Genomic DNA, 17,993 nt, shown 5'->3' on the forward strand with positions numbered 1-17,993 from the left:
ATATTATGTTTATTTATTTTTAATTTATTTTGTTTTTAAATAGGAATAATTTATAATTTAATTTATTAATAATTGATAATTTAAATATTAATATTTTAAAATATTAATATTTTATTAAAAATTGAAATCAAGTGAGAGAAAGAGAAGAGAGAGAAAAATAATATTTTATACAAATGAAATTGTAATTTTTCAAACTTGTAAAGAATATTTTTGTTTTTATCAGTTTTTGAATTTATTCCTCAAATATAAAATAGTTAATACCATAAGGGAATGTGATATTAGCTATTTTTTAGTTTTAAAGGATTTTGGAGAATAGTCATTCTTATAAAATGACTATTCTTTGAACCATTTTTCAACCAAATAAAAAATTTAAAATTCTTTAAAAATAAAAATAAAATAATTTAATTATTCTCCCAACCAAACATGCTATAATATTATCATTATTCTTATTATTTGAGGAGGCCAGTAAGAGGATCCATGATCCAGGAAATTTTAAATAAAAAAAAATTGTATAAAAGCAAAAAGGAAGGAATGCAGCCCAATCCATGTAGAGAGCATTAAATGCAGAAAAATGGCTTCCAGAGTAAACTGGGCTTCCCACTACCAAGAAGTAGAAGACAAGAACCACTGAAGCCCTTGCTACTTGCTACAACACAACCATCCTCTAAATCTTAGTAGAAGAAACAAACATCCTTCTGATTTTATAATACTAGAATTTGACTCGGAAGTTTTACGGATTGCAGTTCATCACTCATACAAGCTACTACTGATGCGGTCTCGTTCAAAAATTAAATCTCATAACAGTTTTTTTTTTACGATTTCACATGAAAAAGTTAGTCACTTCTTTTAACTTACAACACTCTTTTATTAATATATGCACGTGACACTATTTGAGAGTCCTATCAAAACTTTTTTTTTTATATTAAGTTATAAATAATATAAACAAAATAAATTGATCATGTTATTTTGAAAAGTTAAAACAAGAAAACAAAATAATAATGGATAATCAATTTAGTGTCAACGGTAATTGTGTTCTTAACTTAAACTCTAAAAAAGGCACTCTACTATATTTATCTATTCAACTAAACTTCTCATTTTTTTGCATTTAAATAAATTTTTTAATTTTTTTAAAATTTTAAGAAAATCAACCATTGTTATCCAATATCAATTGATTTTTTTTAAAAAAGAAATCAACTTATATATTAATCATTCGAGGTACATATATATGTATCCATTACATCCTACGTTAATAATAAATCTTTAACATCTAAAGGAGATTAGAGCGTACTACAAATTTTTCCTGTTCTATGGGAGTTTTATTTACCATATAATCAACTACTTCATTATCTTCCTTAACAACATGATGTGTAACCAGCTCCCATTCATGTTGCATCAGATATTGAATCGCTTGGATCAAATCGAAATTGGAACAAGGATAAGACAAAGAGGAAGTTATAGCTTTAACAACCATCTTGTCATCGACTTGGAGATCAATCCTTGTATGCCACATTTACCATGCCCAGCATAAATCTTTGTAAACGCCCCCAAAGCTCAGCTTTACATGCTGAGCAACTCTCCAATTGAAATGTGAAGCCTCTCTTCCAGTCTATTCACATGACAACCGATATGACATTTTCACTTTCTATTTTCCTCTCTTTCTCTCTCTATCCTCCCCTTCCCTCTATATGATGTACCCAAAAAATTTGACCACTAAGTCAACATAGTTTACATAGTTTTGAGGATTTGGTTTTTTTTTTTTTGGTCATTAATTATAGGTGATTAACATAGACAACTAGTGATCAATGATTTTGGATTTATATAACGTGGTTACGTTAACCAATTAAGTCATATCTAATATGGACAATAACATTGAATCTAATGATTAATACATTCCTCTTAAATTGAAGAGTTTATTTGACCTAATATAAAAAATGAGAAATTTAATTAAATAAACATGTACGAATCGAAGTTTTTAATATATATATATATATATATTTTAAGGGTTTATGCTTTGCTTTTCCATTACTACCGAATAGTTTTTCTAAGTGTCTTTCCCTTTTGTTTATCTAGTTTAGGGTCAAGATCAGGAACCTTAGTTTTCTCAAATTGTTACCAATCTGAATCAAATGTTCAAGTTCCTTGACAGTTTTAACATTATAATTTTTATGGAGCTTGAATTTTACCATCCTTAACCAGGAATGATCTTCCACCCTTTTCATTAATTTTTACATTGAATGCAATGATGAATTATATCTCACTACCACCAACTTTTTCCTTCTTATCTGGACATGACAAATTGACTTCATTAGACCTGTTGTGTTGTTCAGAAAATCTTGACTAGTACTGAAAAATAATGATATGGAAATTTATTGGCTGTAAGTAGGCTCAAGCACGGGCCAGGCTGAACTGCACCATTCCATTCCATTCCATTCCATGTTAAAAGAATATCCAGAGTGGAAATGGAGCATAAACCAGCAATCCTGGCTGACACACAATCAACATGATCAATAAAAGTGCAGGAACTACTTTATAATTAAGCAATAGTGTTTAGGCATACAATGTTTTAATGTGTAAGGCTAATGATATTCCAACCAACTTTTTGATTGCTTACAGACACAACATCTTGTACATCATTCATTCATTTATAAAATGGCAGAATTTTAGGAGATGTTCATATTACCAAAGAAAAGCAACTATCATGTTTATTTGTATCCCGACATCTTTCCTAGAATTAAACAGTGGCTATCCTTTCACACCAACAATCAAAAATCTACGAAACGGTAAAACGAAATCTGAGCTTACAAAAGCATAGTATAAAGTGCCAAAAACCAAGCCGCCACGGACCTTCCTTCAAGAAGGCTGGTATGCAGAAAAGAACAACAATAAAGTACCAACTCTATCTGTAGCTCTCAGCATGTATTCTTGGCAAAAGTATGACCACCAACATGAATTCGAGTAACAGGTCAAATTACACAATTAAAAAAAATGATATTATACAGGGGAAGACGAATTCAAGACATAAAAATGTGGAAAAATGCATTTGGTGAGACATATTTGGACATAAAATCGGAGATTTAATTGCTTGATAGCGAAGTCTAATTAATGTGAAAAAGAACAAAGTGAACAAAATGGATGGACAATCATCAACTACACAAATAAGGTGTAGACCAGCAGCATGGAAAAACAAGACCTATATGATAAATGTGCAAGATGCCAACTGCCTTCACCAATAAGAGAGTCTCCCAACTTCGTTTTCTATACCAGTTCCAGCACTCTTCATCTGCAGAAAATTTGTGGCCACGTACTTTTGTTTAAAACCAAGTATTATGTTAGCAGTGAAGAAACAGTCAATTAACTAAAACCACCTGAAAATCATGTCATCCCCTCTTCAAGCCGTGGATTATAATATGACACAAACGCATTTGTTCTGCTTTGGTTGGTTTGTTGCTTTCTTTTCTGCTCATTAATAAAAGATACGAATGTTACTTTAAGGAAAAAAAGAAAAAAAAAACAAAAAAAGCATCACAAAGAAAACCTATTTTAAGTTGGAAAAAGGACAATGCAAGTTGATAGCTGGACATGTATAGTTGGCCTTAATCTGGTGCTTCACCATTAAGAAGTGGCTAATAATCTAAATGTGTAACTACTGAGTTAAACATTTTGTGAAGTCAGAGCACCCCAATTGTCACCTAAAGTTTTCCATTGCCCTAACAAGCAGAACCTCAACCAGCAAGTTTGAATAATTTCCAAACAGAAGGGTTTTCCTGGGTTTTTTTTTTCCCCCCTAAAAAAGGATAAGTTCAACATTGCTACCACAAACAGACAGAAGGACAGACGAGTATTATTGCTCTTCATGAAAAGCATCAGATTATAAGTTTTGAAATCTCACAGATAATACTTGTACCTTTCTCCAAAGGAGGAGGTTGAACAACAACATGCATAGTCGTCACTCCACCAGGAATATCACAAAGAGGGCTCTGGCACTCTCCTAGTGTTTTGTTGTTCTCCAATATTTTTCCTGCACTTATTAACTTGACATCTTTCACTGTCCTTGGACCATTCTCCTTCTCTGCCCAAAATGAAAAGAATATAATTACACATCCAGAACAATTTTGACTCAGAAGAATTTTAATATGACTGGAGCAAAATAAAAAGCAGAGAGGTCTCATGACATACTTGAATCATGAAAGAACATAAAATGAAATCCGATGCAATTCAATCAGAGACATAAATTAAGACTTCTCCTTAACTACGGTCCAAAATTAACACAAGTAATCTATCCTTACTATCTTGTTTGACATCGTGTATTTACACAACCATTTCTTTCCTTTTTTTTCCTGTTCACTTAAAAATTAGCCCACTGCATTGCCAATTTTCCTGGTACAGAAAGAGCTAGACAGCAGAACTTAGCTCAAACTAAGCTTTTAGTTGAACTGAGTAACTCTAATTTACAATCCAAACTAACTGCAACATTCCCCATATGCCAACTAAGGAAATAAAAAAGCAAAGAACCTAAGAGCAAGCAATCAAGAGAAAGAGACAGAGGCATGGAGATGAAAGCAGGATGAACAAACTGACAACAGCAATATCCTAGCATAAATCTTAAAACTTCAGTCTAGGTATCTCAGTTATAAACCGTTCATCAAAAGTGCTTCAAATGTATGTCACTTTTTGAAAGCCCAGAATCCAACACAGACACACATTTCCAATAGAAACACCTATGATGCAATAAAGCAAACCAAAAACGTTTACAATATGTTGGTTTAAAAAATGATAAGAAAGGGCAGTATTCTTTGACACTATTAGAATGATAAAAGGTTACATAGAATTCCATTTAACAGCTAGTCATGCTATAATGAGAAAAGGCCTGAACAATTCTTTATTCATATTTCATAGCATGCCCCTTTGGTTATCTTGGAAATATTTCATCATTAAGCATTTCATACAGCAATTATAATCAGCATTTCTAATCAATTTACGGAGCAAAGATCAAATTCCAGTTGTCCTAATTCTGCAGGAAGTAAAGCACAACATAATGATTCTTTTTTCTTGCATAGCTTTCTTTCATCCGAATATTCAAACCAACACGAAAAAATTTTGAAATGCAATATCCTGATCTCATCCTTCTAGTTCAAACAATATGGAACAATGAAACAGTAACCAAAAAACAATTAGATGAAGAGCAGATATATAAAAACAATGAAGCTGAAAGTTTGCCTGCACAAATACATTTGGATCCAATTAAACACCAAACTAACCTTTAGGCCATTGAGCAAGAACACTTTCCTTCAAGGTTGCAACACTAGTGGCGGCAGGAAAGGTTTTAGGACCAATATCCGATCCGTCAGTCAATCGAAACTTGATCTCCAATTGATCTTGGACCCCAGCCATCTCCAGAAACCTTACAGACTTGAAAATCTGAACCCCCCAAGATCTTTACTTGGGCTTTCGCCTCAACTGTGTACAAAAATCTCAATCTGGATTGCTGTAAAGATACCGAGAGTCTTCTCAAGTAACTGGATTGTATCTGTGCAATAATCAAAACCCCTAAGAATTCTCAACTGGAAATTCTGCAAAATTCAATAAAAGGAAAAAGAAAAAGCAAAATTGAATTACTTGACTCAGATATATTAGAAACAGATATGCACGCAATCTAGTTTGGGAAACAAAGCGTATAAAAGGTAGCAACTTTAAGACTATAGGTTATGAATAACTGTTTCCAAGTAACCAAAATTGGGAAAATCCAAAAATAGATTATATTCCACTCCAAAAAATTCAAAGAAAAAAAAAGGAAAAACCCAACAACCAGTGAGACACACAAAAAACAGTTGAACACAAAAGACATATTAAAATCACCAAATCTTCAAATTATGGTCTTTAAGATCACAAATCAGCTAAAATCCGAAACTTTGTCACTCCAAAACCAAATAAATAGTCAACAGAAGTGAAAAGGCTTGATGGGTTATCTTACTTGAGTCTAAAACTGATCTGGGTAGGTTTCTTTTGGCTGACAACTCCGAGCTTTGAAAGAAAAAAGAAGAAGAATAAAAAGAAACTGATGGGGCTGCTTTGATATTATTATCAAATCAAAAGTAAAAAAGACAGAGAGAGGAAGAAGAAGAAGAGATGAAGTAACAAATCTCTAAAGACGAGGTTGTTTCGGAGTTTTCAAAGTCTTCTAAATCTGTGGTCAATGCTTCCATCCTTGCCTTCTCCTTCCAATCCCCTAAGGCTATGGAAATGGACAGATTTCTTTCTCTCTCTCTTATAGCAATAAAAAAAAAAAAGAAAGTGACCTTTTTGTTAACTTGCAATGTCCAAACAACTTACTGACGTTAAACTAAACTAACAATAAGAAAAAAAAAAAAACCAAACTAATGTAAACTACCCCTCTATTGTACATGCATTTTCTATGTGTTTAGGTAATCATTTATCATCCACCAAACCTATTTTAGTACTTACACTTTCAAAGACTTGAAAATCCAAATGTCTCAAATTCTGTTTACATGTGAGATTTTAAGAACAATATAACTAAAGTTAGGAGGCAAATAGTAGTAATTATTCCCTTAAAAGTGATAAAATGGCTCAACATGTGACCTATATTGTTTGAAGAATGAAAGTAGACATTTAGGGTCATCTTTCATGGGCTCTAAATGATGGAACAATCCGCTGTACATTTTTGGAATTTGTCAAACTCAAGGCCTTTTTTTTCTTGTTATTAATTCACTAACCAAACCTTTGAGGAAAAGTCCAAAACATCAAAATGGTTGATCATTTGAATCAAGACCAAGATTTTTTCAAGAAACCAACTAGGGAGACAACAATGTCAAATCTAAAATTTTCTCTAGCTTTTATAAGGAGTGTCTTAAAATAATTTATTAAAATTATTATTTTGCATTAATCATCGATATAATTTCAAAGATTTGATTTTAATTGAATCAAATATTTAGATGCTCGATTACAATATTAAATACGACAACATTTCCGTATCTTAGAAATATGCTTAAGATACTCCTTTTGTAAAACCCAATTTTCGTTTGTGTTTGATGGACGGATGCCTAATGTTGAATTGGCAATAAAAGATTTCCATGTCTGCTTTTGTCTGGCGATTGACATGTCCAAGACCTTTTCAGATTCTTGTACATAAGGCTCTTTGGAATAATAATCAATCAGATGAGGCTAATCAAGTCTTAATCATTTGGTTAAATTATTGGGAAGATGATAGCAAGATTTGTATTAAAAGAAAATGGGAAGAGAATCCCATCTGGTAAAGGGAAGGTGGGGGGGAATTAAGGTGGAGAGGAATGTGTTAAGCACAAGGAACCTTTCACCTAGAAAGATCAGAATTGCCCAAATTCGGTTGTCGACTACTTGTAAAAAGACAGTTATTGGAACCTGGTTTTCTTGTAATCATCAGCTTAGCAAATTCCACAAATAAGAATCTTTTTCCATTGAGCATATTTGTTAAATAAGAATTTGGTGCTTATTATTACATAGGATCACAACTGACCTCACGCCTTCACAAGCATTTCAATGCACAAGGTTGAAAGGCTAGATTTCAATGCAGATTTGGCTTTGAAACCTTGTTTGTAATTATCAGCCTGTACAGACAGCATGCAAAACATGGGCTGCCCAAAGCCTTGAAACATGCGACTTTCTTGGAGGCTGACAATAACATATCCCTGGGAAAGATGAGCAGCTCTGCTGGTATATGGGAAAGGGGAGATGACTCTGTAGCACAGTGCAGTCGACAAAGCTAATAACTCAAATATGTTATGGAAAAATTGGAAAGAATTTTTCTGCACATTTTAAATGTTTCTCGTGAAGTGTACATAACAAATACCGATATATAACCTAAGAAGAGGTCCCCAATTCATGGGAGCTGTAACAAAGCAATCTCCATGATCTAGTCCTAAAATTCAACAAGATATTTAAAATCAAGGGGGAAAAAATGGGGAAGGAACTAACAAAAATGAAACCAACAAAAATTTTTCAAGAAAATGGAAGGGAAAAGACAGTCTGGGCTGACGTTGGAGCCTCACCAAATGACCGGCCCAAGCCATTCTCTTCCTACACCAATGAATCCAATGACATCAATAGGAGCACTTCTAGTCTTGTGTATTTTGCACCTTATTCCAACATATGCACTAAGCCAAGAATCTTTGCAGGAAGATCAATATCAGTATCCTTTTCCCACCCGAAAAAATAAACATCGATTGCTATGTTACAAACTGAAAGAATGAATTTCATGCCCATGCTAGTAATGCAGGTCCTTCCTGCAAATGTTTTGAGTGATGACGGTAAATGCAGTCCTCAAAATTGTTGCTCTCTTGGCCAATTTTCATCTCACCTTCTCAAATAGATCTCAAGGAAATTTCAGGCCGCAATAGAACTTATGACACTTGACTTGCTAGTGTCTCTTCCCAGTCTATCTCTTCTTCTAACTCCTCTAGCTGCTTAACTACGATTCCAAAATGTGGCAGTTCCTAACAAAATCATTGGAGTAGTTGACATACTTGGTCCAAAATGGCCGAAGATGCTCAAAGCCAATCTGCAACCATGGTTTTGACTGGCCATTGTAATGAATAACTGCAGCTCTTTTCACATTATCAATATTGGTCTTACTCTGATAGCCCAAGCCAAGCATATGCCATGATGGGTCGATTGGATGAACATGGCCTTTAAATGCAATCAAAGCAGGTGGTAGAGTTCCAAGCTTCCACATTGTCAGGTTTGACTTCAGGTTCTGCCACAAAGAAACCAACAATCAGAGTAAAATGGTGAAAAAGAAACCGTCAATTTGCCAGCATTTGAGATCAAAAACTAAATAATAGTCAATTTCTTATAATCTAAGTTCACATCCATGGTGAAGTTTCAGGTTTCCAAAAATGTTTTTCTATCCAACCAAAGATGGTCAGCAACTTGTCACATTTAATTTGAAATGAAAATAATGTAAAACAAAGCGTCAGTTTGCATGCTTTCCAGAAAATATTTTCAGTAATTTCATGTGTTTGGAAGGGAGAAAATACATTCATGAAGGAAACGCTTTTACAGGTCAATGGAAAATAGGGTGTTGACCCCATTTCCTTTCTTTTCTTCTTTCCTCCTTTTCTCCCTTTCTTTCTCTCTTTTCTTTCTTTCTCTTTTTTGCTATAAAAACCATGTATCTCTCTCCTATTGCAGCCACCACCAGTGGCCACCCAAATTGATAAACTTTGCGGTCTATGTCCTTAGAGTCAGTTCTCTTTGTCTTTTGCGCTGTAACGCTTGCAGTTTTTCCTCAGTTTCTAAGACATCATGCTGAATAAACACAGACAAATTTAAATCTTAAAGAGGTATGCATACAAAAACAAATCCTTAAACTAATCTGCTTGTAGAAAACCTAGTAAATTAGCACATGTTCTATAGCATAAAATAATCTCATATGTATATTTCTAGACAGCTAGTAATTTGCTTTTAACATAACAAATATATCAGTAATCATTCATCAACAGGAATAGCTTCAACTAATGAATCAATCTGAGAATGATGAGTAGCGGGAAAAGAAAGATATAAGGACTAACTTTTCACATTTTATAGAGACAAATAAATGAAAAACTTTTCTCAGATTATAATGTTTCTAAATGTTTTTCTCAGGAAAACTTTTGAAGATGTAAATATTTTTAAAGATGAGTGATAGTGGAAATTATTGCTATAGATGAGTGATAGTGGAAATATTTTCTATAGATGAGTGATAGTGGAAATATTTTCTATAAAGTGATCCAAACAACAAAAAATATTTTCGACAATTTATCCAAATAACAGAAAATATTAGATTTTCAATTAAAATATTTACACAGAAGAGATTTTCTATCAACAAGTTATTTTCTGATACCAAACAGAGCCAAAATGGAATTTCTTGTACAGAAACAGTGTCATTATACCAGATAGTTATGTAAAGGAAGGATGACAGTGATGAGATTTCAAACACAAGGACAGGGGAATCATTGGTGCGAACCCTCTTGCAGCTAAGCAGATGATATTACATTTACAAAATTCAAAATAATCAATTTTGATAGTCATTGTGACTAAAGACCAAATAAAGAGGAGGTCAAAAAATTAAAGAAACATCAGGAAAACTAGTAGACAACAAGTTACCTCTTTCAGCCAGGAATGATATTTTTCTCTTATATTTGTCTTCCTCCAAGCACGAAGATCAAAGATATTCATCCCATAAGCCCATGCACATTCATCTGGATCCAAATGCTTCATTATAAGGGGATGGGAAAAATTAAAGTAGTTTCTGAAACGTTTGGACATCACCCACTCATCTTCACCTTTACAAGTTTCTACAGCTCCATTAACCTTTCCCCGGAGATCAATCTCCCAAAGGGGAGACAAATCACGCTGAATTACAACATCATCATCTAAAAAGACCACTTTGTCAAGGTTCGGAAAGAGCTGCACAAAACACACAATCAGAACACACATTTTGGGGGGAAAGACTGCACAATAAGTGAAATTTATAGCAAAAAAATATATATCAGCTGTCACTTTTAGTAATACAAACAGTAATGTGCACACCAAATAGGTGCCTAAAAAGACATTGTTTAAGTTGGTCAATAAAGATAACACATTCAAACCCAACAAATGCATATCAATATCAAACCTCAATCTGCACCTAATTACAATAATGAATGTCTTCAGTCTTTTTTCATATCCATCTCACTTGGTTGATTGAGAAATCATTACATTGTACAGTAATGATCCATAATGATACCAAGCCAAACAATGTTGTCAAACAATCCCTATCTCATTCAAAGATGTTAGTATGCCCAGTTATGTCAACTTTTGCTCTTTGCAAGGTTAACAAGATCAGTACCCCAATTACAGATAAAAAGTATAATATTATGCTCAAAGACAAGCTTCAATATGAAGTTCACAGGGAGCAGGAGCAGGAGTGAAAGAGAAACAACTTCTAGCCAACATTGTCATGACCACAAAAAAGGGGGAAAATATCCCTCTTCGAATTTGAGAAATAAATCAAAGCATCAAAGGTTCCATGCATCCATGTAAAAGAAGAAATAGTCAGTCATATCTGATTACCTCTGGTAAATATATCCGAAGGTGGTTGAGTAAGGATATGTACTTTGGACTTCTAGCCTGCAATTTTGAAGCGAATGTTCGAGGAGTAGTATCAGACAGATTTGCCCCTGCAACATGGTTGCCGTGATAGTAATTTCTGATGCCATTATGGTTCTCTACAGCTTCAAGCACAGGAACATTCTCTCTAGTTAACCAGTCAAACTGGTGAACACCTTTCACTTCCACAATGGCAGGGGATATAGGGTTTAGTGCAAACCAGGAATGCATACCCGCATAAGTTTTCTTGTCTGTGATGATATGAAAGACAATCTTTTCAGGTTCCAAAGAGGACTGGACAGCAGAAGCAACAACTACTGCTGCAGCCAATATATTGTCCGTTGACAGGACAAAGTGGTGGTAAGAGTTGTTAGAAAGCACAGGGAGTAGCTCAGGAGAAGGCAGTTGTCTGCGTGCATGAGCATTGGAAGAGTATTCATCAGTTAACCGCAGAGAAAGACAGTGGATGCCTTTTGGAATGGAACTTGCAGCAAAGTGTTTGTTCATCAGCTCTGCAAATTTAGATTCCCTAATTTCCCTTTCAAGTTTCTCCATCTGTGCAGAAAAGACAAATACTAATTAGAAAGTTCACCAAACTTATAGAGTATGAGAAAATTTGGAATCCATACTGGAATGCAGATACAAATATTTGTTTTTCCAAGCACTTCCTCATATTTTTCAAGATGTAAATATACAAAAAGAAAAAGTTTCATTTAAAAAGTGACATGGTTAGAATAGGAGCTACAACAAATAAACAGAGAAATGGAAGTTGAAGCTAGTATTAAAAGGACATCTTAACAACACCTGAGGGTCAAGATACCCTACTAGGGAAAAATAATACTAAAAGAGGCAAGGAGATCAATCAATTTATTCTCTGCTTGCAAAATTTTTGCAGCCTGATGATGTATCGCTCCAAAAATATTGGATCTGACAAAACACTCCACAAGGGCAACGTGAAATCTTATACAGCCCCTGCCTTTAGCCTTCACAGACATGACTTTTAATCACTGATAAACAAATTCATCCAGACCACAGAAAGATGATAGCATGTGCTGACACTAGAATTTGAGCAGATCCATAGAACACAAACAGGTTGAGGCCCAGCGAACAGATCATGTACCCATAATATAATCCAAACTGCACTTAATATATTCATGGAAGGCCAAGAATGAGGTCATTACCTAGTATCAGTTCAGACTTCACAAAAATAACCATCCTACAGAGGTAAAATGGTTACAGCCCTAACTTTCAGCATTTTTGTTCAAAGAGGCCATTATCAAGAGTCTTAAGTTTCTTCCCTATAATTCATTAACACCACCCAAAGTAATAATATAAGATGCTATGGACATGAATCAATTTCAATTTTTTTTTTGGCATTTTTTCCCCCTTGTTGATTGCAATTTATAAGAACTTAGTCATGAATCATAAAATTTGAGAAACGAAATTCAAAGATTATGTTTAAAATAACTGCATTGTATACTGGCTTGAATGAAGGACTTGATCTCTACCAACAGGCTTCGGATTAAGGCTCAGTTAAGTTAAATTGAGTTGAATGACAAATTCGATCATTAAATTATTCGGTTGAGGAATTACAAATTTATATTTGAAAAAAGAAAAAAACTGGAGAGAAAAGGGAACAAGCGAAAGAGGATAAGGGAGGCAGAGATAACAGATCTAACCAGATCAGTTTATAGACATTAACAAATTAAAACTTGAAACTTTCACAAATAAAAATTGCATTTTTGTCTTTGTGAATATACCCAAGTTATATACCAAAAAAGAAATAATGTCCAAGTCCATCAAATCAGCAATAGTAGGCAAATAATAGTCTACTTTCATCTAGAGAAAAAGCTTGTTTGTTCACTCTTTTGACATTCAAAAACTAAAACCCAATAATCATGCTTAGGTGAAGGTGAGGTTCTTAATCTTCTTTAGATCGTTTTTCCATCTGTCTAGAATGTTATGCTATTTGTTTCTGAAACCCAAAATGCAGGGGAAGAGAGTAAAATCCAAAATAGCATTAAGTTAGTCTTCCATCCAGATTATGCACACTTCTTCCCATTAATACACAGCCAAAAGTCAAATAACCACCTAAGTGAAACAAACATTTAAACCAATAACTTCAAGGTCTAATATAGTGACAAGAAAATGTTCCAAAGCCAGTTCAAGAATCAATCCAGGGTGCTTGATTTTTTTTTTGATGCAATGAAAAGAAATAAATATCAACCTTAGCCCTAACAACCCTCACCATGTAAAATATAGCAAATAACAACAAAGTAAATTAAAAATAACTAAATCTGTAACATGACCATACCATTGCTCTTAACATGAATGCAAAGGTTTTTGCATCATACTGGTTGTTCTTCATTTCAGAAACAAGTTGATCAAATGAATCTGGAAGCTTTAGATCATCTGGGATTTCCTCAGTGTTTACTTGATTGAGGATCTTATAAAAGTCCTTAACCAGTCTCTGCTGCCCCATCATCGTCACCAAAAAAGACCAGCTCAAGTTAAAATCATAAATAAAATTTTGACCACAAGACAAATCCAAAATACATTTCCAGCATGGAGAGAACAGGATACTTACTCCTGAATCATCAACCCTCCCGAGAAGTCTCGGTCCTAACCGCCTACCTAAACAATCTGAACACAGTAGAACAACAAGAAGGAAAGTCATGGACCCAATGACAGCATTATAAAAAGATAAAAGGCAGAAAGGAGGAAATATACCAATCTAGTTAGTTGACTCAGAATGCAACAGGAAAAGCACACTCAATTCTTAAATGATCATAGCAAAATTTTATCGATATAAACATTGATATTTAAATAACCAGAAGAACCAAAGAACACAATTAAAAAAATAGGTTACAAGCAATCAATTTTAAGCACTGATGAGGACATGATTAGATAAGTTTGGCTTCACCAGTTATATAGAAATGATAAAATGGAAAAATATGTATGAATTGAACAAGCAGTGCAACGGAATGGGTTTTGAACTTTCAGCACTCTCTGCATAATCTATCTAGTTCAAATAATCTGATATCCAAAGCATTTACCAATTAACAAATGAACTGCACTAACTTAAGATTCAGATTCAACCAGCAAAATTAAGTCGAAGAAACCCATTGACAGATTTATTTTTATCATATGTGGATCTCATAACAATGTAAATAACTTTTCACAACTTTCAGCACCGAAGCACACGAATTTGCCACCAACATAAACTGCAAAATAGAGATTTAGGGATCAAGGCAATCATGCCACACTAACAACCAAAAATCCTAATCCATCTGTAATCCAAACCAAGCCAACATGTTAGCCAATTAGCTACACCCATACACCAAATCCAATTGACATCAATTGCAAAAAACTGGAGCATCATCATGTCAACCAAATCAAATCAAATCAAGAGCCCCCCCACCCCCGAGCTGAGTGCATGACCAATTACACATATCAAACTAAAATTCCAAGAAAAAAAGTCCAACATATCAACAAAACTAAATTACATGAACATTACAAAAAAGACCCACATAGTATCCAATTAACTCCATCCACACATCAAATCAGATTGATATTAATGCAGAAAACATGGGAATCGCGGTTTCAGCCAAATCAAATGCATAACCAAATACACATGAACAAAATGAGAATCAGGATAATTAAGATTCCAGATAACAAAACTAACATCAAACGCCCATAACAAAAGAAAACCCAAATCAAATCAGTTGCGACCCGTCAAATGCATAACAAAAATAAACCAAATCAAATCCAATCAAGATCCGTTAGAAAACAATAAAAAAAACATAGAAAATAAAAGGAAGGGTACCAAATGAGGAGCACTTGTTGACACCTTCAAGGGTAACAAGAGCAGTAAGAATGAAGACAAAAGGCAACAAGAAAGCGAGGATGAGAATGGTATGGAAAAGGGTCCTATATGAAATATGTCTGGCTGCCACCTTGATCTTCATTAAGTCAATAAACCCATTGTTGCTCGATATCGTTATACTTCTCATGCTAGGCGAGACGTGAAGCTGCATCCTTCTCTATGCAGCCCCACCACAATTGGACAACTCTTCTCCCCTCTCTCCAAAAAGACACCACCTTTCTTATTATTATCAAAACCAGCAGCTGCTGCTCCACAGTATCTCTCTCTGCTCCTCTCCACACCCAATCCTACCCGCACCACCATCAGATCCAACCCTTTTCTCTTCTTTTCTCGATTCAAGCTTTGATTTTTTGATCTGGGTTTCCTTCAAAACTCCCCCTTTTCTTGTTGGTCTTTTTAACAAAGACCACCACCGCATTGGATTTTTAACACCAACCAAAAATTATTGGTTCTATTTTCTTTTTCTTCCCCCTTTTTTTTGGGTTTTTTGGTTCAAAGAATCAAATTTGGGGGTTTTTTAAATCTGGGTTTTGATTATTGAAACTTTAGCTTGGTTATTTTTTGCTCTGCCATGGATCAAGAAAAGAAAGAAGAGAGGGAAAAAAAAAGAAAAGAAAGAGAAACTGGGTTTTTTTTTTTTTATTTTTGTGTTAAAAGAATGGGTTTTTTCTCTTTCCTTTTGGGGTTTCAAGGAGCTCTCTCATTGGTGGATCAACTCCTCTAATTTGCCCTTTTTTCAGAAAATAAAATAAAATAATTATAATTTAATAATTACAAAAAAAAAGAGAGAAAAAGAATATAATTTTTTTAAAAAAATGAGAACTTTGATGAGTCAATAGCGTGTTGGGTTTAGAGAGAAAAAGATGGGATGAACTTTGACCTTTGAGAGAGAGAGAGAGCAAAACAATGATCTTAGAGCTAAATTTAGATGTCTTCTCCTAAGTTTATGGGCAAGCATTTGCTTTATATGTGGATATCATTTTCTTAAGTTTACTTTTAAAAACAAACACTTTTTAAGTTTTTATATCATTCCAATTAAAACTGGAGAGTTTTTGGAATTTGGAGTTTTTGGATTTTGTATTACTACTATTTTCCATTTGTTAAAAAAAATCCCAAACATTTTAGATTTGTGAGCAAATTGGGTTAAATAAAAAAAAATTCGAATTCAATTATTTTAATTAAGATATTAATGAGTTTTTAACAGTTTATTTTTCCTAACAAGTTAATCCTTTTCTGGATGAGTGTTCACTAGATTTAAAATAAATTGTTAATATTTTATTATATGGTTCAATTTATTTGTCAAAAGGTTTACAATGTCATGATATTTTCTATGATCACATTAGAACTTATCCAAACTTTGCAAAAGAAATAATGGGTAAAAATTTAGACTGCCAAATTGATCACATTCACCTTGAGGTAATTCTTGTGGTAATTGGATAAATTTTGCTTTGGATCTTCATGAGTTTGTATACACAACCCAGCATAATTGTATTAGTGAAGATTATATTTCTTTAAAAGCTTTTTGTGAATATGACTCAGTTCGATTGCCAAGTTATAAGCTTGTACATAAACGACACAACTTTCTGAGGATCACATGCAACCGACACCTGGGGCTGTAGCATAAAGCTTTAGACTTTCTCCAATTTTGCTACAAATAATTAATTTAAATATATAAAAAAATTAAATATTCTTTTTGGTCAATGGAAATTTTACAAATATTTGTCAATTCATTTATGGCTAACCAATTCAGTAGCAGGGTTCTTTTCCCCTTTTTTTTTAACTTTTTGAATTCATTTTGTATTCGAAAAGGAAATATTCAAATCAAATTATTTGAACACCAAGTGTGCATATATATATATTTATGGTTAAATCCAATACTTCCATACTAAATAAAAATATTTATGACTTAGTAATGGAGGAATAATTTATAGTACAAAATTCATGGCATTGCTTAAAGGCAGAAATATGTCTTATTCATATAGCAATATTGGTGTAAACATTAAAATGACCCTCCATTGCTCTATTAATTTCTTTATTATGAATATGAATTATGAAGAACAATGACACGCGGATTGGGTTTTATGTATTTTTCCCACTGTTTAAAGAGTTTTCTAGACTTCAAAAAAAAAAAAAGACAAATAACATGAATGAGAAAAGAATTAGTCAATTAGGGGAGGCAGCCCTGTAGTATGTAGACAAAACAAATGGCTTAGCTAATCTCCTCCCTTTCACAAGGAATGTCATGAATGTTGTTGTTGGAGAGGCACCCAAGTACTTTCTTTTTTCTTCTAGGGTATATCGAATCTCATTGGTCTTTGATTCTTGGGTACCATTCTATTAACCCTATGTCTTTCTCAATGATTTAAACTCAATGCCTCCTAATTACAGTCTCAATCCCACCTTAATAATCACCTTTTTCTCCATCTAAAAGAGAAAGAAAATAAAAAAATATTACAGCTTAAATCTAAATATTTATTTACGATTTTAAGTCACAACTCATATAATTTTGAGATAACTAAGAAAAATTGGTACACGATAACGATAATAATAAGAAGGTTGTCGGATAAATGATTATGCCTAACAACATTTAGCTAGTGTAATTTTACATAGAAAATCAACTCTTAATCTTGTTCAAAGCCGGCTAACATGAATAAAACCAACCCATTGTTGACCAGGATGTCCAACATTGTTTAAATCTTAGGCTGAATTGCACATCCCTTTGACATTAAGCTAAAAGTCACAAGTATTGGGTTTAAAACTAATTATTACATTGAACTATTTAACAGCCTTCTTCCAAAGTTAGGTGACTTTAGGCCAATTGATTAACCAAACTGGCAATAATTATGTTTTTAAGGTATCCTTTCCACTAAACATGTGATTAACGTAGTGTTTTGTAAGGGTAAAAGGGTTCTAGTTCGTGTTGGATTAGGCTTTGTCCCATGATTGATAACAGAATTTGGGACAAGGCCATGAGGGATGATCTAAT

The 17,993-nt window shown here is 33.5% G+C and overlaps 2 protein-coding genes across 4 annotated transcripts; both read right to left on the bottom strand.

The window, feature by feature from the left end:
* Window positions 2,875-6,293, bottom strand: LOC18601612 (membrane-anchored ubiquitin-fold protein 1). 2 transcript variants are annotated; one of them, XM_018120418.1, is made up of 5 exons: window positions 5,972-6,293; window positions 5,259-5,570; window positions 3,905-4,069; window positions 3,366-3,456; window positions 2,875-3,280 (listed from the first exon to the last, which is right to left on the bottom strand). In XM_018120418.1, exons 2-4 carry the CDS (start codon window positions 5,389-5,391, stop codon window positions 3,401-3,403), a joined length of 354 nt encoding a protein of 117 aa, XP_017975907.1. In that variant the 5' UTR covers window positions 5,392-5,570; window positions 5,972-6,293; the 3' UTR covers window positions 2,875-3,280; window positions 3,366-3,400. The 2 variants fall into 2 exon arrangements, with proteins under 2 accessions (XP_017975907.1, XP_007032679.1); XM_007032617.2 differs by having other exon boundaries at window positions 5,259-5,527; window positions 5,972-6,289.
* LOC18601613 (probable galacturonosyltransferase 13) lies at window positions 7,754-15,662 on the bottom strand. 2 transcript variants are annotated; one of them, XM_018119967.1, is made up of 6 exons: window positions 14,948-15,662; window positions 13,709-13,764; window positions 13,436-13,594; window positions 11,086-11,676; window positions 10,138-10,440; window positions 7,754-8,746 (listed from the first exon to the last, which is right to left on the bottom strand). In XM_018119967.1, exons 1-6 carry the CDS (start codon window positions 15,156-15,158, stop codon window positions 8,462-8,464), a joined length of 1,605 nt encoding a protein of 534 aa, XP_017975456.1. In that variant the 5' UTR covers window positions 15,159-15,662; the 3' UTR covers window positions 7,754-8,461. The 2 variants fall into 2 exon arrangements, with proteins under 2 accessions (XP_017975456.1, XP_007032681.1); XM_007032619.2 differs by having other exon boundaries at window positions 13,436-13,591; window positions 14,948-15,660.

This window comes from Theobroma cacao, chromosome 4 (genome assembly GCF_000208745.1).
Source record: "Theobroma cacao cultivar B97-61/B2 chromosome 4, Criollo_cocoa_genome_V2, whole genome shotgun sequence".
Taxonomy (NCBI): Eukaryota; Viridiplantae; Streptophyta; class Magnoliopsida; order Malvales; family Malvaceae; genus Theobroma; species Theobroma cacao.